The sequence below is a fragment of the Oncorhynchus tshawytscha genome, linkage group LG08, assembly GCF_018296145.1.
Source record: "Oncorhynchus tshawytscha isolate Ot180627B linkage group LG08, Otsh_v2.0, whole genome shotgun sequence".
Taxonomy (NCBI): Eukaryota; Metazoa; Chordata; class Actinopteri; order Salmoniformes; family Salmonidae; genus Oncorhynchus; species Oncorhynchus tshawytscha.
Genome location: NC_056436.1, coordinates 59,929,017 through 59,956,423, shown reverse-complemented (window position 1 = coordinate 59,956,423; position 27,407 = coordinate 59,929,017). Strand labels below are relative to the sequence as shown.

At 41.4% G+C, this 27,407-nt stretch overlaps 3 protein-coding genes across 7 annotated transcripts; all 3 read left to right on the top strand.

Annotated features, from left to right (window-relative positions):
* The first annotated feature begins 1,335 nt into the window (after positions 1 to 1,335).
* LOC112256212 (protein YIF1A) lies at positions 1,336 to 8,824 on the top strand. Of its 3 annotated transcripts, none has more exons than XM_024429293.2 (9): positions 1,336 to 1,427; positions 1,839 to 1,881; positions 4,354 to 4,598; positions 5,695 to 5,799; positions 6,273 to 6,351; positions 6,449 to 6,506; positions 6,713 to 6,868; positions 7,792 to 7,885; positions 8,034 to 8,824. In XM_024429293.2, exons 2-9 carry the CDS (start codon positions 1,848 to 1,850, stop codon positions 8,190 to 8,192), a joined length of 930 nt encoding a protein of 309 aa, XP_024285061.1. In that variant the 5' UTR covers positions 1,336 to 1,427; positions 1,839 to 1,847; the 3' UTR covers positions 8,193 to 8,824. The 3 variants fall into 3 exon arrangements, with proteins under 3 accessions (XP_024285061.1, XP_024285059.1, XP_024285060.1); XM_024429291.2 differs by having other exon boundaries at positions 1,379 to 1,474; XM_024429292.1 differs by having other exon boundaries at positions 1,411 to 1,470.
* A 103-nt stretch (positions 8,825 to 8,927) lies between these two features.
* Positions 8,928 to 12,521, top strand: LOC112256211 (forkhead box protein N2). 2 transcript variants are annotated; one of them, XM_024429289.2, is made up of 5 exons: positions 8,928 to 9,189; positions 9,785 to 10,463; positions 10,574 to 10,695; positions 10,909 to 10,964; positions 11,599 to 12,521. In XM_024429289.2, exons 2-5 carry the CDS (start codon positions 9,828 to 9,830, stop codon positions 11,901 to 11,903), a joined length of 1,119 nt encoding a protein of 372 aa, XP_024285057.1. In that variant the 5' UTR covers positions 8,928 to 9,189; positions 9,785 to 9,827; the 3' UTR covers positions 11,904 to 12,521. The 2 variants fall into 2 exon arrangements, with proteins under 2 accessions (XP_024285057.1, XP_024285058.1); XM_024429290.1 differs by lacking the exon at positions 8,928 to 9,189 and adding an exon at positions 9,208 to 9,550.
* Positions 12,522 to 14,638: 2,117 nt separating this feature from the next.
* LOC112256213 (atlastin-3) lies at positions 14,639 to 26,888 on the top strand. 2 transcript variants are annotated; one of them, XM_024429295.2, is made up of 14 exons: positions 14,639 to 14,783; positions 20,395 to 20,604; positions 21,441 to 21,575; positions 21,737 to 21,841; positions 21,939 to 21,989; positions 23,278 to 23,334; positions 23,522 to 23,614; positions 23,746 to 23,884; positions 23,966 to 24,093; positions 24,178 to 24,234; positions 24,398 to 24,469; positions 24,587 to 24,778; positions 24,926 to 25,165; positions 25,374 to 26,888. In XM_024429295.2, the coding sequence occupies exons 2-14, from the start codon at positions 20,401 to 20,403 to the stop codon at positions 25,431 to 25,433; spliced, it is 1,533 nt and encodes a 510-aa protein (XP_024285063.1). In that variant the 5' UTR covers positions 14,639 to 14,783; positions 20,395 to 20,400; the 3' UTR covers positions 25,434 to 26,888. The 2 variants fall into 2 exon arrangements, with proteins under 2 accessions (XP_024285063.1, XP_024285062.1); XM_024429294.2 differs by having other exon boundaries at positions 21,438 to 21,575.
* The last annotated feature ends 519 nt before the right edge of the window (positions 26,889 to 27,407 follow it).

Sequence of the window (27,407 nt, the reverse complement as noted above, 5' to 3'; positions counted from 1 at the left end):
TTATGTTTGTAGCTCCAGCAGTGAAGTAATACCTAACAATATAAAACCATACACACAAATTAAAAAAATAAAAATAAAGGAATTAAGAAATATCAGAAAGAGCAAAGTCAGAGTTCGGAATATAAATATATAACAGTAGGCAGCTGAGAGGAGGACGGCTCATAGTATTGTCTGGAACTGAGCGAATGGAATGGCATTAAACACATGGAAACCACGTGTTTGATATATTTGGTATCATTCCTCTAATTATGATCCTGCAATTACCACGAGCATGTCCTCCCCAATTAAGGTGTCACCAACCTCCTTTGACATATATAAATATATGTATATGATGGTGTGTATGGACAGTATATGAATAGAAAAGTTGTGTACAGCAATAGCTATATAGGATGAGCCTTGACTAGAACATGAAGTGGGTAAAACCGTATTTAAACTTTATTAAAATGACCCGTGTTCAATGACCAGGTACATAGGGCAGCAGTCTCTAAGGTGCAGGGTAGAGTACCAGGTGGTAGCAGGCTAGTAACAGTGACAAAGTTCAAGGCAGGGTACTGGGCGGAGGCTGGCTAGTGGTGGTGACAATTTAACAGTTTGATGGCCTGGAGATATAAGTTGTTTTTCAGTCTCTATGTCCCAGCTTTGATGCACCTGTACTGTCTCTGCCTTCTGGTAGCAGTGTGAACAGGCCATGGCCCCGATGGAGGCTTAAGAATTTTGTCTTGGCCTCTGAGGTTGAAGAAGACTGTTGTGCCTTCTTCCCCACAGTGTTGGTATGGTGAGACTATTTCAGGTCCTCAGTGATGTCAGTCTTCGTGAATCATGAAATGTTCATTACATATTCATCAGTTCCTTCAACCTAGGCTGAAAGTGTATTAATTACACTGAATCTGTTGATAAACGTTTTGTCTGTTGCAAAATCTGCTGCTAAAACGTTTCGCAACAGAAACCGTTTACTCCAAAGATAAATCTTTGCTGTTTTTAAACAAGTTATAACTTTCTCTGTCACTTTTTACATTTACAAGTTCACCATGAGTCACTGTTTCAGAAGACATCATTGCCTACCTTCTATAAAATTATAGCTAGCCATAACTCGATGCCAATCCATCTCTTTATCCAAAGAACAGCACGGATTTCCTTTTGAAGTAAACGGTTTCTGTTGCAAAACGTTTTTCAACAGATTTTGCAACAGACAGAACGTTTTGCAACAGAATCGGCGTAATGAATACACCCCATGCCTAAATTGAAAGAGCTGATGAATATGTAATTCAGAGTTTCCTACTGTGCTCTCTTTGGTTTAATGAATAGCGAAGACTGATATCCCGGAAAACCAATCCGTGCACAGGCTGAATCTTTATTTTGGACCAATAGAAGTATTTTGCTTATCCACGCTGCCACGCAGGCACAGAAGACGACCATTAATAGCTAAGGTAAAGTAAAAGAGGCGGGTTCAAAGGAAGCACCATAGGACACGTAGGTAGATGTAACGTTTTGCTTTTTAAATAGTGAATATTGTATTCCATGAGTATGTCATAGTTATTGATGTTTTTTTATAAACACTCTTGTACATTATTCTGCTTTAACTGTCAATTGTGTTCACACAAATGGTGGCAAACCCTAACCAGCTTTTCAGTTAGCATTCGGTAGCTAGCCCCAGACGAGCAGCCAAGAGTAACGTTAACGACGAAAAACTGCTAATTAACGTTAGCTGGCTACGTACTACTAGCCAACATTGAAACATAACTGGCTAACTAACTTCTGGATGCGAAGATCCTGCGACGTATAAAATTGCGTTGCAACACGTTATCAAACCCAAACATTGTGTTTCTATTTTTAAACAGGTGTTTACAATGGACCTTCCACATCATGGCTACCGAGCAAGTGGTAAGTAGCTAGCTACATGTTATCTATGTGATACAGCTAACTAATAATGTAGCTTGCTAGAGTTAGGTAACGCTTCTAACACACCGACCTGGTTTTGGTACACCGGATGTACATTAATTTCCAATGGAACGCTGGGATTGCTTTGCAGTGCGTTGCATACGTTACATTTTTCGAACGTATGCGTCAAACTATATGCTTAGACTGCTTGACAGAAATGGTAGTAGAAGGTGAATGTTGAACTTTGTTGCATACATATCCAGATGATGCTGTATACTATTTTGCGCAATAACTCTTAGAATACACCAAAAGAGTAATCGAAAGTATGAGTCAGGCTTTAAACTTTGACGGCTTGACATAAATTGTAGCAGAAAGGAAATGTTGAACTTTTGTTGCGCACATAACCAGATGATGTTTTTTAGTATTTTGTACATCAACAGTCGGTGTGATCAATGCATTGAGCTTTTGGACACATCTCCAGATTAGGGCTCCGGAGTGGCACAGTTGTGTAAGACACTGCATCTCATTGCTAGAAGCGTCACTACAGACCCAGGTTCGATCCGGGGCCGTATCACAACCAGCCATAATCTGGAGTCCCATAGGGCAGCGCGCAATTGACCCAGAGTCGTCTGGGTGAGGGGAGGGTTTGGCCAGTGTAGGCCATCATTGTAAAATAAGAATTTGTTCTTAACTGACTAAATTAAGGTTAAATAAATATCATGCTGCATACTATTTTGCGCAATGAAGCTATCGATGTGATCAAAGCCTGAGGCTATCATTGCATCCCGCATGGCATGACTATTGTTTGTAGTTACAGGTTTGATACTCATATTGTCACTCATAATTGCCTTAACTGTTATGTAATTGTCATACTTCACCCTAGCCCATTCATAGACTAACTGAACCAGAATCTGTGCTTTACATGCTGACTAGACTGGGCACGCGCATGTTGATTTTGTCCATCCACAACAGATGTGACCAGGACACACAGGTTGAAATATCAAAAAGATCTCTGAACCAACTATATTAATTTGGGGACAGGTTGAAATGCATGAAACATTCGTGGCAATTTAGCTAGCTTACTTGTCGTTGCTAGCTAATTTGTCTTTGGATATAAACATTGGGTTGTTATTTTACCTGAAATGCACAAGGTCCTCTACTCTGACAATTAGTCCACAGATAAAAAGGTAAACCTAGATGGTTTCTAGTAATCTCTCCTCCTTCAGTCTTCTTCTTTGGACTTTTTATGGCGGTTGACAAACAACTTTAAGATGCATTACCGCCACCGACTGGAGTGTGGACCTCAGTTTATCTTTCAACCACCCACATTGGTATATGATCCTAAAAATAACTGAGGAGATGGGGGAGGTGGGACTTGCAGCGCCTGGTTACGCAAACACTCACGAACAGTTTGGATGAAATGATTGAATAACATGTATGTGTAAATTTATTTTGCAATGCTCGTGCACGTAATGCAAGCGGTGTGGTCAGCATGTTAGACCTCTAACGCACAGAAAGCTCAGACTCAAACTCCCAATTCTGCAAACATTGTAATGTCAAAATACTTGAAAACCAAATGTGGAGTTTTGCTAAGTAACTATCTTCATTTACTTCTGCTACGGTTGGTATGTATTTCCAAAAAGGTTCTAAATTATAATGTACATTATAACGCTTGCAGAGCTGGTGAATGGGAGTTTGAATCTGAACTTTCTCATTGTTCGAGAGGTCTTTAATGCACAAATACTGTTTTTTGTTAAGAGCCCCGATGCTTGCTCCAAACACTAAAGCACATTGCTTGCGTTATGTTTTTGGAAACATATCTTTCATGTCAGCGCAAAATAAAAAAGGTTAAATTACTACATTATTTTTTACCCCTTTTTTTTCTCCCCAATTTCGTGGTATCCAATTGTTTTAGTAGCTACTATCTTGTCTCATCGCTACAACTCCCGTACCGGCTCGGGAGAGACGAAGGTTGAAAGTCATGCATCCTCCGATACACAACCCAACCAAGCCGCACTGCTTCTTAACACAGCGCGCATCCAACCCGGAAGCCAGCTGCACCAATGTGCCGGAGGAAACACCATGCACCTGGCAAACTTGGTTAGCGCGCACTGCGCCCGGCCCGCCACAGGAGTCACGATGAGACAAGAACATCCCTACCGGCCAAGCCCTCGCTAACCCAGACGACGCTAGGCCAATTGTGCGTCGCCCCACGGACCTCGCGGCCGGTTACGACAGAGCCTGGGCGCGAACCCAGAGTCTCTGATGGCACAGCTGGCGTTGTAGTACAGCGTGTATAATTTGTGAAATTATTTTGATGCTTTATGTTTCTAGAACCATACCTCAATTAAGAATCGATTCATGTTTAGATGGAGTATTTGGCTGTTTTGGCCAAATCTTACACACTACCCTACTCTCCCCCACTTCTGTATCTTACACACTACCCTATCCTCATTCCCATTTGTCCCTCTGTAGCAAAGCCAAGAGCCCGTGCAGCTCCCCCCGCTGGGGACCCTCTCCTCTTTGACGATACCAGTTCGGCAGCACCACCAATGAACAGTCAGGGTTTCTACACCCCTGGGTACAACATGGGAGGGGCTCCAGCTGGAGGGCCAGGAGGTGCTGGGGTCAACAACCTGTTTGCTGACCCAATGGCCAGTGCAGCCATGATATATGGCTCTTCCCTGGCCAACCAGGGAAAGGATATTGTCAACAAGGAGGTGAGAGAATCACACCACAGACTGGTCTCATTCTCATCAGGGTGATGGCCACGTTCCAGCAAATGAACAGTTAAATAGACAAGAGTTGCTGCTGGTGTGTTGCATTCACCTGTGGGTCCTTTCCGATCCACAGCTGAGGTTTTATTAATGGACTTCAGCCAGATAGGATGGTTAGGGTAAAGCTGTGCATGAGGTAGCCACATGAGCTATAGAGCTGGTCTGCGTCTATTACTTGACTCAGTTTGTGCCTGAGGGAGCCTACTGTTCACTTCTTCAATAATTACTTCCTTAGAAGCCTGGATAAGACTTAGACCATTTCCTAGACTACAGTCAAACCCTTGTCTAGCTTGGCTCCCGAGTGGCGCAGCGGTCTAAGGCACTGCATCTCGGTGCTAGAGGCATCACTACAGACCCTGGTTTGATTCCAGGCTGTATCACAACCGGCTGTGATTGGGAGTCCCATAGGGCCCACAATTGGCCCAACGTCATCCGGTTTAGGGTTTGGCCGGGGTAGTTCTGTCATTGTAAATAAGAATATGTTCTTAACTGACTTGCCTAGTTAAATAATAAATAAATAGCTGTATAACATTTACCCACTTAACAAGTTATTTGCCGACCCGTGCTTATTTGGTGACGCTTTTCCAATATCTGAGCCTTTATCCGTAATTGGTAGACTATTTTGATTAGGAAATCGTTGTTTGCATCGCTGAGCAGTGCCCAATAAATAATTCAATCTAATTGTTGGATGCTACCACCCCCTCCAAATCGCTTTGCGCGGACTACTGTCTGTTTCACACCTGTTTGCACTAGCTAATCAGCCTCACAGGCGAATTAGAATGGCGCATGTATGGGCAAACATTGACATCCATGTTTTGATTTGGAAGTGGCTGGTGCGTCTACCAATTGGATTTAAATCTTTCTACGCAAACAACGATTTCCCAATCAGAACCGTCTGCTGATTAAGGCTCCAATATCGGAAAAGTATAGCCTCAAACAAGCATAGGCACTGGTCGGCAAATAATGAGACTGTGCCAACCATCTTTGATTCCACTTATCATGACAGTTAGAGAAATTAACCTGTGCAATCTCTCTTCAGATCAGCAGGTACGTGTCTGTGAACAAGCTGAAGTATTTCTTTGCCGTCGACAGCAAATATGTAATGAAGAAACTGCTGCTCCTCATGTTCCCATACACACACCAGGTAATCAAGTCATTTTATTACACCAAACGCACCATGTCACGTTCTTGCACATGATGTTCTACAGAGTATGATCCTCAACAGCACTGTAGCACACACTGGTGTGTCAAGGTCATGGAGACAGTCTTGGCATTCCTCCTTCATCTCATGTTCTTGTACATATCAGATAGTTGGGCCTCCAAACAAGATAATCACTCTTTAATCACCCTGCTAGCAGTGTGGGTTGATGTGTGTGTTGTGGTCACAGAAGATGAGAATTTTCTCATGTTGCAGGTGTAAAAAGGACCGACGCAATTGTGCTTCATCAATCTTTATATTAACAAGCATGATATGTTTGCACAAATTACCCTTCTCAGATTAGGAGACATTGTTAGACATTCTGTGCCCTGCTAAATGTTAGATCCAGTAAGAACTATATGTCTGTGCTTCTCTGATGTTGTGTAAATACATTTCACATTTTGTCGTAATGTCAATAGGACTGGGAAGTTCGTTACCACAGAGACACTCCTCTCACACCCAGGCATGACGTGAATGCACCCGACCTTTACATACCTTGTAAGTATGTTTTATTGATCGGGTATATCAGTAAGATGTTTAATATTGAAGTGACGGACTATGAATTGATTTGATTTATTATTGTATTATTTTTCAGCAATGGCTTTCATCACCTACATTTTGCTTGCTGGGATGGCCCTTGGCATTCAGAACAGGTTACATCAACTACTATTTCTTTACAACTGTTCAAACATAGCCAAGCAAATGTATGATTTCTGGAGTGTTAGATACAATGTATTCATTTAAGTGACACTATTTGTGACACTAAAATAAATATTTTATTTATTTATCTCATTTTGTTTATGAATCAACCAACTAATGTTCTCCCCCCTCATCATTATTTTCTCTTCTTCAATGGCAGGTTCAGTCCAGAGGTCCTTGGTCTGTGTGCCAGCACTGCTTTGGTGTGGGTCGTTATAGAGGTCTTGGTCATGTTGTTGAGTCTCTACCTTCTCACGGTTCACTCTGACCTATCCACGTTTGACCTCATTGCCTACAGTGGATACAAATATGTGGGGTAAGGGCTCCATTAGATTTATAGCTAGGTTTTCATCCAATTGGTGATTGATTTTCATGTGAATATTCCAAAATCTACATGAAGAAAATGTGAATTTTCCCACCAGTGGTGTGTTTACACCAAACAAACTTGTTGCGAATTAAAATCAGTGCACGATGACGTAGTGCACACAAAATGTACTTTTTCGCTCAAGCGTTCATGTACCGAATAAAAATGTAAAGTTCAATGTGTTTCCATCACATTTTTCAACTCTACTGATGGTTTTGTCTCACATGGTTCCGTTAAATAGAAAACGTTGTCTACTCTGGTCTTACGTGCTCTCTAGCCAACAGGTAGGTTAGTCTATATTATGAGATTATTATGGATAAGAGCAAGATATTTGTTATGGGGGGATCAAACAGCAGTCAAACATTGATCATCATGTCAACAGAATAAGACCCTCAATATTTTATTGGAAATGAGCATCAAGATCACTGTACACTTTCACCACCCTGTGAAGTTCATCATAAGTGGTTTCATCTGTTGCCTAAAACTGCATGGTTTCCCGAGTCATAGTGGGAGGACCACCCACCATATCATCGTATGAATCCAAGTTTATGTGACGGTTATATCAATATTTGCGTATAAAGGTGTTTCCACCGCCATTTCTCACAGAATTAATTTTACAGACGCAAAAAGATCCCACCATGTCGAATGAACATTCTTTCTGCATTTATAAAATTCTACCAAAACTTCCTGTTTCTATCACAGCTGTTGTGATTTTTATTTTTTATATATACGGTATGACTTCACTCGGATTTAAACGTGGTTTATGTTATCTACACTCTATAAGAGATACTTTTCTTTTTTTTTTACCTCAAGTTGTTACATTTTGCAGACATTACTGTGGTACCCCTGAGTTTAAGGATGCTTCTTTGTTTTAGGATGATTTTCACAGTGCTGGGTGGTCTGCTGTTTGGCAGTGATGGTTACTTCGTGGCTCTCGCCTGGTCATCGTGTGCTCTTATGTTTTTCATTGTAAGTACTTTAGAACTCTGGAAATGTGTGTTAAGAATTATTCTGAATTTGTTATGCATTATAGTAGCCAAGTTGACATAGTTTAATATGTTTTTGTGTCTTTAAACTTCATGTCCAAGAGTTAACAGCATTTTGATCATATCACCAGGTCCGTTCTCTCAAAATGAAGATTCTGTCATCTCTCTCCCATGACTCCATGGGGGCTGGGGCGAGTGCCAAACCAAGACTCCGCCTGTACATCACTGTGGCCACCGCCGCCTTTCAGCCAATCATTATCTACTGGCTCACCTCACATCTGGTCAGGTGACCTGATATGGGGTCTGATGCGGAGGTCCTTTGGTATCGAACTTAAAAAACAAAAACAAAACTTTAAAAACACTGCTTTCTACAAATTTGGTTCTTCTGAGTGTCACTGTTACCTGCCTTTCAGCTCATCTGCCAGAGAAAAGGGGATAATAGATATCGAGCTGTATCTTGTGTTCAGCTTGTGGGTTAGTTTTAAACGAACATTTATTTTTGACTCCTCTACAGTGTGAGACTTTTGTATGCAAGATGCATCGCTTGTCAAAATGGAAGGCTTTTATGTTTTCTCACCGTGTTTTACTGAGTCCTTTTTGGCCCTCTTATTTATAGAGAAAGAAGGGTTTTGTATTCATGAAATTGGAATATAATTATGAGAAACATTTCACACCACACTCCAGTTTTCCTCTAAAATTTCCTGTGTATATTGTCCATTTGGGCTTACCAGAAATGTTGCAGTATGGTTAAATGTAAAATGATGGAGCTACTCTGAGGATGTGCTACCAGTGCACTCTTATCTTCCCCATTTATCCTTCCCTGTTAAACCCTCCTTTTATGTATCTAAACTTTATAGAGCATGAACAACAATCAGTGTTATGTTTTTGTAGAAAAATAAACATATTTAGCTTTGAATTTTAACCATGCCTCTGTTTTTTTAACTGAATGTAAAGTTTCAATGGAAAAATGTCTGTTGCTCAGTTTGATCATCTTTGACCTTGAATTTGGGAATGCTGTGACAATCATATCTGGAAAGTGGTTTGTCCTCTCCATTTGTTGGGAAAATAAATACTGAACTGTATCTTTAAGGCGGGAACGCGCAGGTGACGCGCAACCTGCAAAGCGTCCTTTTGGTTTCCAAGGGAACACGAACGGATAGAAGGCAGACGGGCAGGAATTCGATTCTTCGTATGGATATCAGACAATATTTTTAAACTTTTGAATAATATATTTTGCATAATTCGAGATTTACCGATATACCCTGAACTAATACGTTGCTTTTATTGGTAAGCAATGCATTGTTTTTTTTATACTCTGTTTTAAGTGTTTGTCAGCACCTGAGGGGGAGTTTAACAAAAGACTGCTTGACTGATTGTGCTAAATGTAACTTTATATTCTACCGCCATTTTCCGAAGAATGAGCAGCATTGTTGAGCACCATGTGGCTTCATGAGCAGTCTGCTTTATTTACCCTTTAGAAATAAAAGTCGTTTTCTATTCAGGAAGATTTTATGTATCCACCTGTGCAATGCCTTTTTGCTGCTGTAGCTGTTTGAATCTGCTAGTATAGCTAGCGAAATCATTCATGCAAAACCAGAAGAAAAAGGGGGAGGACTTTGTTCAGACTTTTCTTAATCTTTAACTTGATGTATGTTTTTATATTCTTACCAACTGAATGACCCTGGTGCAGGGCAGAGAGTAGACTGACTCACAACATTTAGCCACTAATTAATTCAGTAAGACCACCTGATCTGGTCTACCAACGCTGTTATAAATTGGGTTTACTTACGTTTTTCAAATTGTGGAACTACATTGCTGTTAACTTGAGCTACATGTTTCGCTATGCCTTTGAAATGTTTGACTGCTCTGCTTTGCCCAACAGATCATCTATTGAATGAGTGTTTAAGAAGTCTGCTGGGAGAGAGATGGAGAGTGACACTCACACACTGCCACCCCTTCCTACATCTCTTTATCCCACCACTCTCTACCAGTCCCCGCCTTTCTCCTCTCTTCTGCAGACTTCTTCCACTGTCCATGTTTCACTCCCTCTGTCTCCTCTGTCGATTCCACCATGCCCTACTTGGCTTTCCCCCACAGCCCCAGTTTCCATTCACCTCAAGACTGAATCTCTCTCCCCTCTTTTAGACTCCCTGTCCCCCCCTCAGTTCCTTGACAGACACAACTTACACTGCCTCAACTCTCCAACCACATCTGACCAAGATGACTTGACCTGCCTCAACTGGTTACATCAAAGAGGCAATTTGCTTCCCCTGCAGCCCTTGCCCAAAACAACACCACTGCCCCAGCTGGAGCCCCAGGATCCCATACCTACCCAACACCACCTTTCCTCCCCATCCAAGCCCCCTTACTCCTTCAGCAGTCTAATCTTCATGGCGATAGAATACTCGCCAGACAAGAGGCTCCCAGTGAAGGGTATCTATGACTGGATATTGAACAGCTTCCCCTACTACAGAGCAGCACCTGGGGGGTGGAGAAACTCTGTTCGGCACAACCTGTCTCTGAGTAAGAGCTTCTGTCGGATTCACAGGGACAAGAACCAGGTGAGATGTGTTCACTCGTCTTCAATGTGCCAATTGCATTACGTTTCGCTGTTTGTTTGAAGTAATGGTGTTTTGTGATATCGAAGATTGCGTATGATGTGTTTTTTCAGTCTGTGGGGAAGGGCTCACTGTGGTGCGTGTGTCCAGAATATCGATCCGCTCTTCTGGAGGTGCTTAGGAAGACCCAGTATTACCATAGCACTAACAGCAACTTACTAAACAACCCTGCATTGTGAGTATGAACGAACAGTTAACTGCAGTTTAGTTCACAGTGCCAAATCTCACAAATCCTTCTGTGACTACCACATATTTTTGCCCAAATTCTTGTTGTTTAACGCATGTGGGTTAATGATTTGTCTTACAATAGCAGGCTTATCACAGCCCAGTCAAAACCTTACCAGTAGTCCAACTAACTGTATTTGTCTTCCCACTCTGTCCTGTGCAGGTTGGAGGGAGCTGATTATGGAGTATCTATGGTGTGTGACACTGTGGCGATCTCAGGTTAGCCCAGGCTATCACTAAAAATGTCAGCCTCCTAGATCTTGATACCCACACTGAAGTTTGTGGGCAAACTATAAAGCCCCAGACAGTATTGTAGTGCCTCTCACAAATGTATTTTTGAAGATGTCGGTTCCCTCGTAATGTTTAGTCATAGTTTAATTGAGGAACAACTGATCTATCTTTTACACCTTAATTCACCTGCTGATTTTTTTTTCTACCTCTTTACTCTGCATGTTGCATGGTTGGTGGGTTTGTGTGCTGTTGTCTTGGCAACAACCTTCTATTACCTTGACAACCTATAGCCACAGCTACACATGGTTCCGCCATTTGTCACTCTCTCTTTTAGTGCAGTAACTCCCTACATTCCACTCAGAGAGGGATCGTTTACATGGTATGCACTGTAATGCATGGCTTTTCTATCTCTTTTAAAGCTTTTACATAAATTGCTCTACTCTACTGTATAGGACACAATTATAAAACATTTGCACATTGCACATCAACAATGTATGCTGATACCTATAATGGATGTTGACATGCCACATTTTTCAATGTACAGTACAAAAACAAATGATGGTCTCTTGTCACACAGATTCCCTTTTTCAAACCCTTCTCCTCTCCTCCCTCTCTCCCCCAGCCTTGACCTCAGACAACCCACCTCTCTCCTCAAATCCACCTTGCCCTCTGACTCCTGACCATGAGGAGCTTGTCAATATGGAGGCCGTGGAATATGAGGAAGAGGTTGGTGAGGAGATGGAGAAAGACCCCCTGTCAGACAGCGGCTACATAGAGTTCCATTACTACCAGTATCATCAGTACCAGTATCTGGTCCTGCCCGGGGACACTGAACTAGATCTGGAGACTGTAGAAATCCTGCAGCTGGATGCTGAGGCCCAAGAGGCTGCTGGGTCACTTCTGGACCTGGCAGGGGGTGGACATTAGACTGATCTACAGATAATGACATGCCTACACTGTGATGCAAGGTGATTATGTTCAACCTGAGTGATAGAAATTGACAATTTGCTGCTGTGTGTTGACACTGCCTGAGATTTGATTTGCTGTCATGAAGTGATATAGCTACTATGATTGCAAATCCAAGCCACCCTACCTGAAGCACTGAAACACATTAAGCCACTCACCACATTAATTGACATAAACCAAATCTTGGCATATGCTTTTGGTACAAATGAGGGAGAAAAAAGATTGATGCTGTACCGATATGATGATACGAAGAATCAAGACCTCTGTATTTTGATGGAATACTTCCGATGAATGATAACATGAGATCTACTGCCAGTTAATCCACTGTCAGATTCAGGGGACAAAGAAAGTTATGTTTAATCCTCCTGAATCTTTGTCTGTTCACGATTAACATATTTTTTTAATGTTTTAGATTTTATAATCTCTTTACCAGGGGCAGCATTTATTAAACACGTGTTCTTGCGGAGAATATATTTTATAGGCTGTCTGATTTGTTTGTTTAGAAAGAAACCTTAGACTTCTCAATCCATCTATTTTTCACTTCTCAACTTAACAATAAAGCACAAATCTCTTTTAAAATATAGGACTGGTAATTTTTTATGTGTCCCAAACCATTTTATCATGTAAACCTTTTTCAAATACTCAGACAATGACAGGATTCAATGGGCAGACGCCATCTAGTGGGGGGAATTGACTGGCTATAACAAAGTATTAACATTTGTATTTGGGTACCCATCTAGGGATTATGTCAAAACACAAAATGTACTTGATAAAATCAATAATCCAGGTCATCTGTAGATTATGGCGGTGTATTAAGTTTTTTTTTAGGATACCCATTAGCTCCAAAGACTGACTATACTACAATAACAATTCATATTGTAGACAAATGTTTTGCCCTATGTAAAAAAAATTATATATATATTTACACTACCGGTCAAAAGTTTTAGAACACCTACTCATTCCAGGGTTTTTCTTTATTTTTACTATTTTCTACATTGTAGACTAATAGTGAAGACAACAAAACTATAAAATAACACATATGGAATCATGTAGTAACCAATTTTTTTTTAACAAATCAAAATCTATTTTATATTTGAGATTCTTCAATCAGTTATCCTTTGCATCGATGATAGCTTTGCACACTTGGCATTCTCTCAACCAGCTCCACCTGGAATGTTTTTCCAACAGTCTTGAAGGAATTCCCACATATGCTGAGCACTTGTTGGCTGCTTTTCCTTCACTCTGCGGTCCAACTCATTCCAAACCATCTCAATTTGTTTGAGGTTGGGGGATTGTGGAGGCCAGGTCATCTGATGCAGCACTCCATCACTCTCCTTGGTTAAATAACCCTTACACTGCCCGGAGGTGTGTTGGGTCATTTCCCCAATGAAAAACAAATGATAGTCCTACTCAACAGAAATCAGATGGGATGGCGTATTGCTGCAGAATGCTGTGGTAGCCATGCTGGTTAAGTGTGCCTTGAATCATAAATAAATCACAGACAGTGTCACCAGCAAAGCACCCCCTCACCATAATACCTCCTCCTCCATGCTTTACGGTAGGAAATACACGTGTGGAGATCATCCTTTTACCCACACCGCATTTCACAAAGACACAGAGGTTGGAACCAAAAATCTCCAATTTGGACTCCAGACGAACAGACAAATTTCCACCAGTCAAATGTCCATTGCTCGTGTTCCTTGGCCTAAGCAAGTCTTCTTATTGGTGTCCTTCAGTAGTTGTTTCTTTGCAGCAATTCGACCATGAAGGCCTGATTCACACAGTCTCCTATGAACAGTTGATATTGAGATGTGTCTGTTACTTGAACTCTGTGAAGCATTTATTTGGGCTGCAATTTCTGAGGCTGGTAACTCTGGGTCTTCCATTCCTGTGGCGGTCCTCGTGAGAGCTAGTTTCATCATAGCGCTTGATGATTTTTTTGACTGCACTTGAAGAAACTTTCAAAGTTCTTGACATTTTCTGTATTGACTGACCTTCATGTCTTAAAGTAATGATGGACTGTCGTTTATCTTTGCTTATTTGAGCTTTTCTTGTCATAATATGGACTTGGTCTTTTACCAAACAGGGCTATCTTCTGTATACCACATCTACCTTGTCACAACACAACTGATTGGCTCAAACGCATTAAGAAGGAAAGAAATCCCACAAATGAACTTTTAACAAGGCACACCTGTTAATTGAAATGCATTCCAGGTTACCTCATGAAGCTGGTTGAGAGAATGCCAAGAGTGTGCAAAGCTGTCATCAAGGCAAAGGGTGGCTATTTGAAGAGTCTCAAATATAAAATATTTTTTGATTTGTTTTGCACTTTTTTTTGGGTTACTACATGATTCCATGTGTTATTTCATAGATTTGATGTCTTAACTATTATTCTACAATGTAGAAAATAGAAAAAATAAAGAAAAACCCTGGAATGAATAGGTGTTCTAAAACTTTTGAACGGTAGTGTATATTTTGATTTGTCTGTCAGTAAGTTTAGAGAGCAAGTGTACAAAATGAAATTATAATGTGCTAAGCCCATTCATGTCCGTTATGGACGTAAATGCGTTTAGCACATACTGTAGATTCCGCATTAGTAGCACTCCATTAAAATCTACCTTAGCCATCAGCACAAGGGTAAGCATGACCGCCTGAAGGATCTTTGTAAATGTAGTTCTATTACTTCATGGCATTGACAAAACCACAAGCCCTACAGGTCAATTCGACTGCGGACGCGGAAGTGAATGAATTCGTAGTTTGAAAAAGTTTTCATGACAGCAGTATTGTTCATTTTCTGACTCATTGCTTGTGCCTGTGAATTCCTCATTCGGGATACCAAAGGTAAAACAGTGCTTTATCTAATAATTTACGACTATTTGGTGAACAGTAAACCGTCGTTTAAAATGGTTAGAAATTAATTTCTGTAAGCTTAGAAAGCCTGGCTAGCTAACAAGCGTACTGTAACGTTAGCTAGTTAAGTTCAGCGTGCGGTACATTACATTTCTTTATACTAACAGCTATCTGAACTATTGTGCCCTGTGTACTAGATAGAAAACATATTATAATTATATTATAATAATTATTTTATTATTATAATTATTATAATTATATTATAATTATAAATAATGCTCCAACTTGCTATGGTATGATAGGGCTACACGGTTGTTGCTGGGCCTTTTATTTCTAGGTAACGTTAACTAGTTACACAGTTGAAAACCTGTTTTCAGTCATGCATTCCTTATGTTACTTAGTCTGTGACTCTGCCTGTCTGACTGTCATGGTAGAGAAAATTATGGCATGTCACTTAATTTGCTTGTTGGCACCACATCTTCAGAGCACCTGTCATTGCTGTTGGCTATGTTGCCTGTAACACTTTTAAATGGTGTTTTGAGGACAGTAATTTTATTCTGATTTGAACATGTATAGCAAGGTGTACGATTGATATAGTCTCTAGCTAGAGTAGGTTTAATGTTAGGTGATATTGGCCTGGTTGACTTTTCCCCCTTTAGGTAATTTTAACTTTTTATTTCACCTTTATTTAACCAGGTAGGCTAGTTGAGAACAAGTTCTCATTTACAACTGCGACCTGGCCAAGATGAAGCAAAGAGGTTCAACACATACAACAACACAGAGTTACACATGGAATAAAACATACAGTAGGAAAAAAAGTCTATACAGTGTAGAGGTCGACCGATTATGATTTTTCAACACAGATTATTGGAGGACCAAGAAAAGCCGATACAGATTCATCGGCCCATATATATATATTTTTTGTTGTAATAATGACAATTAAAACAATACTGAATTAACACTTATTTTAACTTAATATAATACATCAATCAAATAAATTTAGCCTCAAATAAATAATGAAACATGTTCAATTTGGTTTACATAATGCAAAAACAAAGTGTTGGAGACAAAAGTAAAAGTGCAATATGTGCCGTGTAAGAAAGCTAACGTTTAAGTTCCTTGCTCAGAACATGAGAACATATAAAAGCTGGTGATTCCTTTTAACTTGAGTCTTCAATATTCCCAGGTAAGAAGTTTTTATAGGAATTATTACAAGACTATTTCTCTCTATACCATTTGTATTTCATATACCTTTGACTATTGGATGTTCTTATAGGCACTTTAGTATTGCCAGTGTAACAGTATAGCTTCCGTCCCTCTCCTCGCCCCTAACTGGGCTCGAACCAGGAACATATCGACAACAGCCACCCACGAAGCAGCGTTACCCATGCAGAGCAAGGGGAATAACTACTCCAAGTCTCAGAGCGAGTGACGTTTGAAACGCCAATAGTGCGCACTCTGCTAACTAGCTAGCCATTTCACATCGGTTACACCAGCCTAATCTCGGGAGTTGATGGGCTTCTAGTCATAAACAGCGCAATGCTTGAAGCACAGCAAAGAGCTGCTGGCAAAACGCACAAAAGTGCTGTTTGAGTGAATGCTTACGAGCCTGCTGGTGCCTACCATCGCTCAGTCAGATACTTAGATACTCAGTCAGATTATATGCAACACAGGACATGCTAGATAATACCTAGTAATATCATCAACCATGTGTAGTTTTTTTTAACCTTTATTTAACTAGGCAAGTCATTTAAGAACAAATTCTTATTTTCAATGACAGCCTAGGAACAGTGGATTAACTGCCTGTTCAGGGGCAGAACGACAGATTTGTACCTTGTCAGCTCGGGGATTTGAACTTGCAACCTTTTGGTTACTAGTCCAATGCTCTAACCACTAGGCTACCCTAGTTAACTAGTGATTATGATTGATTGTTTTTTATATTAGTGAGAGGCATGCGTAGCCGAGTGTTCTTAGGGGTCCGGTGAGTAGTGAGACTGGCTGGAGACACTAGCAAGCTAGCAGAAGGGCCTAAGAGGGATGGTGCGACGGAGGAAGTCTGTTATAGCCTCCTCATGCGGAGCCTCCTCGTCAGTTGTGATGGATTAGGGGTCAAGTCCAATCGACAAAATAGGTTTTGTGGCCCAATAAATTCAGCTAACAGTCCGATATGCTCTAGACAGCTAGCGGCGCCACGGCTAGCAGATCGACATTCAGGGGACGTCGCAACGGAGGGGCCAGTTGAATAACCCCCTCGGGCAGATTAAGTCTGTAGTCCAGTCGTGGAGGATCGGCGGGGCTTCGTACCGGCAGTAAAAGGTGTCCAGGTATAGGTATTGTAGCCCAAGAGTGGCTGATGGACCTCTTCAGCTAGCCGGGAGATGGGCCTACCATGGGCTAGCTCCAGGCTAGTTGGTGCTTGCTTCGGGACAGAGACATTAGCCAGGAGTAGACACTTGGATTGCAGCTAGCTAGCTGCGATGATCCATGTGAAAAGGTTCAGAGTTTGCGGTTGGAATCCGGGGATATGGAGAGAAAATAGGTCCGGTATGCTCTGGTTTGAATCGCGTTGTGCAAACTGGCGAGAGTTTTCCAAGCTAAAGTTTAGCTGATGACCACTAGCATTGGTTAGCTGACTACTAGCTAGTAGTTGGGGATTCAGAAGTAAAGAAAAATACTTTAGAAAAAGGCAGATTCACACCACATTGGGTGAGGCGGGTTGCAGGAGATTATTTTGAAGTTGAGGTTTAGAAAAATATTTTTTAAAGATATGCGAAGGAAAAAATATATAAAATAAATATACATGGGGACACGACAAAGACGTCTGACTGCTACGCCATCTTAGTTATACAATAATGGTTCCCATCTTGCCGTGGGCATGGGCGACTACTAGCAATGCAACAAAGAGCCTCATTGAGAGGGTTAAAGGAATCTGCAGGGATGTGGAGCATGCACTAGCCGGCAGCTGGGTTGATGCATCACACACTACCTTAGACACAGTCCTGCACAGAGCCCAACATTGTCTAATCATGAAAGCTTATCTGTGTATAAACTATGAATCATTTCTCACTGGGCACTGGGTTCTCCTCAGAAAAAACAAAACATTTCAACGTTACTGTGCTTTTTATAGGCCTCAGTTTGAGCTTGAATTGTTGATACAGGGATTATGTAATGGGTAGCCTGACGACACACTCAATTCTTCAGATGCTCTGTCGTTTGCTACATACTTTAGTCTGAGACTGCCGTCATTGAAGTCGTTTATGGTGAGGGGTGTTGTGGGAAAGTCATCAGTGATTGGATCGTCTCTAACCAGATTATCAAAGCCAATGACAAGCCCATCGGTTTCTGGACCCATCAGACAGCCCTGAAAATGTGTTTGGTTTCTGTGAAGGGTCGGTGATGTACTCAGATCAAGAATTGGCAGATTCGAATATGCTGAGCCGAGGGGCATCGGTCTATGGTCCGTGCGGGAACGGGCAAAAGCGATGAGGGAGGAGCAGCAATCTCCACCGCTCAGTCATGTTGTCAACAAGGCAGCATGGTCCAGAAACATACATCTCTTTTCCATAAAATATGTTTGAATTTTCAATCGCTTTCGCATGTGAAACACAGAATCCTACTTCTTACTCCACGTGCTTAATTACGTCACTTTCGTTTTGAGCAGACTTCGCTGTGGGCTTTGAACAGGGCACCTGGCTCACGCCCGGGAGGTAGCCCAGTTCCAAAACTAATGCAATTAACTTCAACCTGGTGCAAAACACACCTACCTGGGCGCCCGGACCAGTTTAATCTAATCCCTTCACTCATTCCTGGGAAGAAACAAATGTCTGTAGTAGAGGTCGACGGATTATGATTTTTTTCAATGCCGATGCCGATTATTGGAGGACCAAAAAAAAGCCGATACTGATTAATCGGCCGATTTTTATTGTTATTATATATATTTTATATGTATTTGTAATAATGACAATTACAACAATACTCAATTAACACTTATTTTAACTTAATACATCAATAAAATCAATTTAGCCTCAAGTAGATAATGAAACATGTTTAATTTGGTTTAAATAATGCAAAAACAGTGTTGAAGAAGAACGTAAAAGTGCAATATGTGCCATGTAAGAAAGCTAACGTTTCAGTTCCTTGCTCAGAACATGAGAACATATGAAAGCTGGTGGTTCCTTTTAACATGAGTCTTCAATATTCCCAGGTAAGAAGTTTTAGGTTGTAGTTATTATAGGACTATTTCCCTCTACACCATTTGTATTTCATTAACCTTTGACTATTGGATGTTCTTATAGGCACTTTAATATTGCCAGTGTAACAGTATAACCTCCGCAACACAACGACAACAGCCACCGCATCAAAGCAGCGTTACCCATGCAGAGCAAGGGGAACATCTACTCCAAGGCTCAGAGCGAGTGAAGTTTGAAACGCTATTAGATTAGCGCACGCTGCTATTAGCGCACGCTAAGTAGCCAACCATTTCACTTCGGTCACACCAGCCTCATCTCGGGAGTCTCTTGACGCACAACAAAGAGCTGCTGGCAAAACGCACGAAAGTGCTGTTTGAATGAATGTTTACGCGCCTGCTTCTGCCTACCACCGCTCATTCAGATACTTAGATAGTTGTATGCTCAGTCAGATTATATGCAACACAGGACACGCTAGATAATATCTAGTAATATCATCAACCATGTGTAGTTAACTAGTGATTAAGATTGATTGATTGTTTTTTATAAGATAAGTTTAATGCTAGCTAGCAACTTACCTTGGCTTACTGCATTTGCATAACAGGCAGTCTCCTTGTGGAGTGCAACGAGAGAGGCAGGTCGTTATTGCGTTGGACTAGTTAACTGTACGGTTGCAAGATTGGATCCCCTGAGCTGACAGGTGAAAATCTGTCTTTCTGCCCCTGAACGAGGCAGTTAACCCACCGTTCCTAGGCCGTCATTGAAAATAAGAATGTGTTCTTAACTGACTTGCCTAGTTAAATAAAGATTAAATAAAGGTGTAAAAAAAAAAAAAAATAGGCAAATCTGCGCCCAAAAAAACGATTTCCGATTGTTATGAACTTGAAATCGGCCCTAATTAATCAGCCATTCCGATTACTCGGTCGACCTCTAGTCTGTAGGCGTAGCGTTTAGTCGGAGCAAGGAGTATGGATAGCCAGGCAATGTAATGGGAAGGAAGTCGCCAAAGTTGTAACACCGATTAGTTATACAGTATTATCAGTTTTGATGATAGCTTGATGTGAGGCAGGCCGGTAGGGATATCCTTGTCTCATCGCGGGCCAGGCGCAGTGCACGCTAACCAGGTCGCCAGGTGCACAGTGTTTCCTCCGACACATTGGTGCGGCTGGCTTCCGGGTTGGATGCGCGCTGTGTTAAGAAGCAGTGCAGCTTGGTTGGGTTGTGTTTCGGAGGACATGGCTTTCGACCTTCGTCTCTCCCAAGCCTGTACGGGAGTTGTAGCGATGAGACAAGATCGTAACTGCTAACAATTGGATACCACGAAAAATAATTGGATACCACGAAAAGGGGGTCAAATTTAAAAATAAAAAAAAATTACAAAATTAAAAACATCTTGTCTGTCTCTTCACCCACAGGGAACGATGGGGAGTGAGCCAGGCCCGGTCCAGATTGTGACAGTTTGCAAGGAGGATCACTCCTTTGCCTTGGACACAGAGGCTCTGGGACGGGTTCTGCTGGCACCGGAGGTCCGGGACAAACATGTGGTGGTGCTCTCAGTGGCTGGGGCCTTCCGGAAAGGCAAGAGCTTCATTCTGGACTTCATGCTCCGCTACATGTACAGGAAGGTCAGTGTTTCTGAAATTAGAACATACACACCCATGGTCCTAAGCTTCGTTCAAAGTTCAATATTTCATTGGTTTTATATCACATCCAGGTAACTGTATGTATGTGAGATGTGTGTTATACCTGTGCTCCTTGTACCCTCCATGCCTGTTAGACTGTCTGTTACTATCTGATGGCTCTATATTCCTGCAGACATACAGTTAATGCCAAAATAAAGGAAACACTGGAGTAAATGAGGAATACAAAGTATATTGAAAGCAGGTGCTTCCACACAGGTGTGGTTCCTGAGTTAATTAAGCAATTAATATCCCATCATGCTTCGGGTAATGTCTAAAAAGGCTTTGCAGGCCATTATTTTGGCTACCATGGCTATTTCCCCATAGGCTGACAATGCCCCCATACACAGGGCACGAGTGTTCATTGAATGGTTTGATGAGCATGGAAACGATGTAAACCATATGCCCTAGGCCGTCTCGGTCACCAGATCTCAACCCAATTGAACACTTATGGGAGATTCTGGAGCGGCACCTGAGACCGGGTTTTCCACCACCAACAAAACACCAAATTATGTAATTGTCTTGTGGAAGATTAGTGTTGCATTGTCCCTCCAATAGAGTTCCAGACACTTGTAGAATCTATGTCAAGCTGCATTGAATCAGTTCTGGCTCGTTGTGGCCCAATGCCCTTTTAAGACACTTTATGTTGGTGTTTCCTTTATTTACAGTTACCTGTATCTCTCCTTGTGACCTGAATTGTTTCATGATGTCAGACTTATTCCCAAGGCTGCTGCCAAGTCAGACCAGTCGGTAATGTGTAGTGGCGTCTGTTCCTCCAGAAGCATGGTGAGGAATGGCTGGGCCAGGACGATGAGCCCCTGACTGGGTTCAAATGGAGGGGGGGCTCAGAGCCAGAGACCACCGGCATCCAGCTGTGGAGTGAGGTCTTCCTGGTGGAGAAGAGTGATGGAACAGAGGTACTGACTCCATCATTCTAAACAATGCGCTTAGGAATGATTCTGCCATTGTGCTAGAAAGTTGTTTGGGCACTGGAACTGCAAAGTGTGCAAAGTGTAATGTTTATGTTGGTGTTATGTATTTGATTGATTGATGGTTGGATTGATTTCTGCCCTCTAAGGTGGCAGTATTACTGATGGACACCCAGGGTGCATTTGATAACCAGTCAACCGTGAAGGATTGTGCCACAATCTTTGCCCTCAGCACCATGACCAGCTCAATACAGGTGATCTGCTGTGCACTCGTGTTATTTGTTATAATTGATGTCATAATTGATGTCAATGTTTGTAATATGGTTGTGATTGTTTGTGTCTCTCTTCCAGATCTACAACCTCTCACAGAACATTCAGGAAGATGATCTGCAGCAGTTGCAGGTCAGTCTTCCTCAGCAGCAGCATGTGTGCCTGGCTAAAGCGACACTCTGTGGAGGCGCTTTGATGTTGTTGGCATGATGCGTCGATTATGAAGGGGACTACTTTTACAGTGGTTGCTTCTTTGTCTCTCGCTGAAACCCACACACTGGGCGCTAAAACTACTTTTAACATTGGACAACAGGGAATCCAGACCAACAGTGTGTGCCTTGTTATCAAATTATATTTGTCACATACACATGTTTAGCAGATGCTATTGCAGGTGTAGCGAAATAATTGTGAGTATTTAGGAGCTCGAAGCAGAGCTGCCCTATCTGTTGCTGACATCTTGCTGCGTGGTCTGGTGTTGGCCAGGCTAGCAACATGTTCCACAGCTGGATCTTATAAAGAAGCTATCTTTTTTCCTTTCTGTGCCCCCAAATCTTTAGATGTACTGGTAAAGTAACCCGGTTGTTTGCTAGTTAATGAGGTAACATGACTGAACAAGCTGTACTGGTAAAGTAACCATATTGTTAGCTAGCTAGCTAATTAGTTAACATGACTAAACCAGGTGTAAACAAATGCCTGTGACATGGTTTATGAACAGGGTCTAAAAACAAATGTTTTGGTCCACCAGCCACGTTGGCAGGTAAATGTCCACAACAATGCTTAAATCACATCAGGATAACACTTTTGGTGTTTGGAGGGTATAGTTGCCCTTTTTAATTTCAATTGTGCACCTCAAGAGACTGGTGTTTGGCTGGCAGTGTTTCTGTACATCTGCAAAAGCAGAGTTTGTATACCAAAAGACCACCTAACTGATACAAATCATCACGATATCGTATCATTTTGCCAGATAAGCCTACTTTGCAGTTAACATTTAATTTATAAAGTTTTATGGGAAAGCGTTTAGAAACGACTGTTTCGACATCACTAACTGGCTACACAAAGTGTAGGCACAGGCATTCTCACTTCAGAAAGTTGCAAGAAGTACAAATCACTGCATTTTTTTTTTACTTCACTGTAGTAAAATAATATATCATTTAAACAATTATTAAATGGGTGATTTAGATTTTTTTCATGGTCAGGCTAGCAGGCTAGGTGCTCCCAAAATAAAATGTCAGGTCGCACGGCAAAATACTGACCAAAATGGTCGCACTTTAGAGCCCTTCATGAAGGCCACATTATTTACAGTATCTGTTTCTAATAGCAATTGCAGTACCTCAAGTTAATTTAGCCATTTTTATATATACATTTTTTTTTTCTTCTTGTGCATAATTAATTACACCCTGTGTGTTCTGTCTTCCTCCAGCTATTCACAGAGTATGGTCGCCTCGCCATGGATGAAATCTATCTGAAGCCCTTTCAGGCATGTGAACCAAAAGTCTTGTAAATATCAAGAAAATGTTCATTGATCATTTAGGATCTAGACCAATTATCTTGAAGTGCATTTTGACCTTACTCGCAGGCACTTTTTATGGTATAATGTTTTCTAACTTAAAGTGCCTTGTTTTTACCATACCGTGGTCTCTTTCTATTCTCCCTTTTTCCCACAGTCTCTGATGTTCCTAATCAGGGATTGGAGCTTTCCCTATGAGTATAAATACGGGCTCAACGGAGGCAGAGAGTTCCTGGATAAACGTCTACAGGTACTAGTCCCTTTTAAGGGTACAAATTTAAGTGCTTTTTGTTGCTTTGCACTGTGTAAGATACAATAGTAAATTCAACCAGGTTCAGTTATGCATTGGTGATGGTAACCAGTATGTGTGATGTTGTGCAGGTGAAGGAGACTCAGCATGAGGAACTACAGACAGTGAGGGAACACATTCATTCCTGCTTCACCTCCATCAACTGTTTCCTGCTACCACATCCTGGGTTGAAGGTGGCCACCAGCCCTGCTTTCAAAGGCCAGCTTAGTGGTATGGCTGCCTCCTTGTTCATCTTGTTAATCCATCTAATGATAACCAATTGACTTGATCTGATTCAACCCTGTGTCTCAGATGTGGCTCCCGAGTTTAAAAAGGAGCTTCGCAACCTCATCGCCACACTGCTGCACCCTAACTGCCTGGCTGAGAAAGAGATCAACGGCAACAAAGTCACCTGCAGGGGCCTGCTGGAGTTCTTCAAGGTGAGACTGCGTTCAGTCCTCTGAGGTTCTTGCCAGGTTTGTATCATTATGTCATGTTTGACAGTGTAATGTTTGTGATTACAGGCATACATCAAGATCTACCAAGGTGAAGACTTGCCACACCCGAAGTCTATGCTGCAGGTGCACACCCATTAACCACTTAGGTTTTCCACTTTGAGAGTAAAGTAATATTCCACTGTATTGCTCAACAGAGGAATATAATGCTAATATTGAGGATGTTCATAAGTCTTGAGGTGTTCTTGAATGTCACTAGTCTACTGCCACTAAATGTCTCTCTCACAAGGCCACAGCAGAGGCCAACAACTTGGCAGCCGTGGCAGGAGCCAAAGACCAGTATTACAAGAACATGGAGAAGGTGGGTTTCTAATGTTGACAAAGAAAGTGTATTTTTTTCTGATAGAACAATTCCTCTTAATACTCATAAGATCTCACCTTGCATTCTCTTTTCCTCTCTCCTGCTTTTGTCCTGAAGGTTTGTGGGGGAGACCTTCCCTATGTGGCTCCTGCCTCTCTGGAGGAGAAGCACCACTTCTTCCTCCAGGAGTCCCTCCATGTCTTCTCCTCCACCAAGAAGATGGGAGGGCAGGAGTTCTGCGACCGCTACCGAGACCAGCTTGAGGCCGAGCTGGTAGAACTGTGGCAGTCTTTCAGCAAGCACAATGAGGTAAGAGTCACACCAGATACATTTTTGTCAGTAAAAACATTGTATTTTCCATTTTAAATTCACTGATGATAAATTCAAGGTAGAATTATTTAAATCAACAGATCAACATTATAATTAATAGGATTTTATTTTATTTCTCTTTGAAAGTCAAAGAATGTCTTCAGTGCTTTCCGGACGCCCGCAGTGCTTTTTGTCCTTGTGTGCTTCCTGTACGTGCTGTCAGGGCTGTTGCTCTTCATCGGCCTGGCTACAATTGCTTTGATATGTGACTGTGTCTTGGGCCTGGCCATGGTCGCCATGCTCACCTGGAGCTTCATACGCTATTCGGGAAAATACCGGGGGCTGGGGGGAGCCATCGACCAGACAGCAGATGTCATACTGCAGCAGGTGAACACATCTCTATCTTTTGAATTGTGTGTGTGTGGGCCGATCACATTTGGTGTACAGAGTTTGCAGTTGGACTGTAAAAAAACTAAGCATAGTTATTGTTTGTAAACTTTTGTAAGAATCGACATTTTCCCCCTTAGAAGTAGTTCAAGTACACCTGTTTACAGTTTTTATTTAATGCAATTTAATCATGTCCTTTTTCTTTCAGGCCACTGTGGTATTGAACAAGTCGAGGCCAGCGGTGGCTGAGATGAGGAAATCCAGCTAGATGGCCTTGGCCCTATTTATCTTAATGCAATACAACATGCACACAACACAAGCACACATCCCAGCACTAAAGCCTTACCATGCTACCCAATGGAACCAACATATGATTATAATGGCAGTGGGAGGTCAACATGATGCACATTCACCAGCATCTTTTCAATCGCACAATTTTACTCTACATACAAAGGTTATATCAGTGTCTATCTCCATAAAGATTAGACTACAGTCTTACAGAGTATCTGGGGCAAGGTGCATTCTCAGACCCATGGGGTTGTTTATTCCCCTGGACCTGTTTTTAACATTGACTGACACTGCCATTCTCACACACTTCCCCTCATTTATATAGACAACCCAGTGATGTTTACGTAGAAATACTAGACCCAAGTATTGTATTATTGGACATGCCATGGATTTGAATGCATCATAATCTACATATCCTTTGTGACCAATGCTTAGTAATAGGAGGCTGGCCAGGGTGGTTTTAAGTCATGTTAGACTTAAGCAGTGTATCCTCCTGATGCAATTTACCTATGCTATGTTGTGCTGTAATGGGGTATACCAGTTATACATGTAGCCAGATCTTTTTGACTTAATGCTGGTCTCTTTATACCGCTCTGTGGCCTTGTGCACATATCTTCCCATTCCCAGTTTTGCATTGTGCACCTTATTTGCATCCCCTTTATCCATGTCAGAGATTCCTTGTACTGCTTTCTCTTCTTTCTTGATACCACGATTGGTGACTCTAAAACACAAGCCCACTTTAGAGGCAGTGCAAGTGCTGATGCATTCCACTTATCTTTTAATTTTTAGACTGCTTCACTGCTTGTAACTTGACCAAAATGTCGTACGGTTCTGAACTTGGAAGGTTGGTTAAGAGAGTTGCACTTACTTGAGAAATAAATGCTCCAAAGATGTTATATGTAAGATTTTTCAATACAGAGGATTGCTTGAATGGAGATTGTGATCATTTCGAATTTCTGGGAACCGTTTTCTTAACTGTTTTGTGTGTAAGCAGGTGATGGGTATTGTGAGGCGGTTCAGTGACCTGTCAGCCAAAGAACTACTTATAAACATAGGGGTACAATAAAAGGCAAGAGACCTCTTCCTCAGAATCCAGATAAATCAACATAGTTCTAGAAGTTCCATTGGCTCTGACATTCCTTTTGCACATTCCATATCTATGTTCCATTCCATTGTTGGAGGCTACTATTGGAGGGATTTTTCTGCAATTAATATTGCACTCGCCCTCCTCTCTGTACAATTACATTTGAACTCATTCCACAAATAAAAAAATATATTACAGTAGATGCATGAAATTCATGTTTTTTAAAATTAATTTCTTCCTTTTTGTTTTAATCATCTTTTGCAATGTTATTTTGTTGGGCCTTGGTTACTGAAATGTTTTAATTTTTTAAGAAAAAGTCATGCTTAAGCCAAATAAAATGCATAAGACCTGTGTAAGCTTGGTTGAGTTCTTGATTGGTTAATCACATATACCGATTTAACTTTGTTATGACAAAAAAATTGTTTTCTAAAAATTGATTCTGGTCTTCCTTTTGTGGAGAGGATGTCAATATTGAATGGATAAAGGGAAGGACAACATTAACGATAGCAATAGATTGCGATCTTTATACTTTCTAAAAAAAATTACCGTTAATCATCCTAGTCTTCACATAACTGGAATAGGAAAAATACGTTTGGTGGTCAGTCTTGAAATGGTAATGATGATGAATCAATCACCCATTACTGTTAGTTGGTATCAAGCAGGATTATTTAAATGATTCATAATTTCGGACAGGTTTTAGGGCTGTACACTGCTTAGTTGGCTCGTCATCCATTCATATTCCAGCGTCAGAACCGTTCCCTCGTTTTATTTTGACCTCGTTCTTCCTACATTCTCCTTTCTGTACTGCACAATGCTGCTCCCACTAACAGTGCGTATAATGCGTAGTGAAATTTGCTATAGCGAAAATCA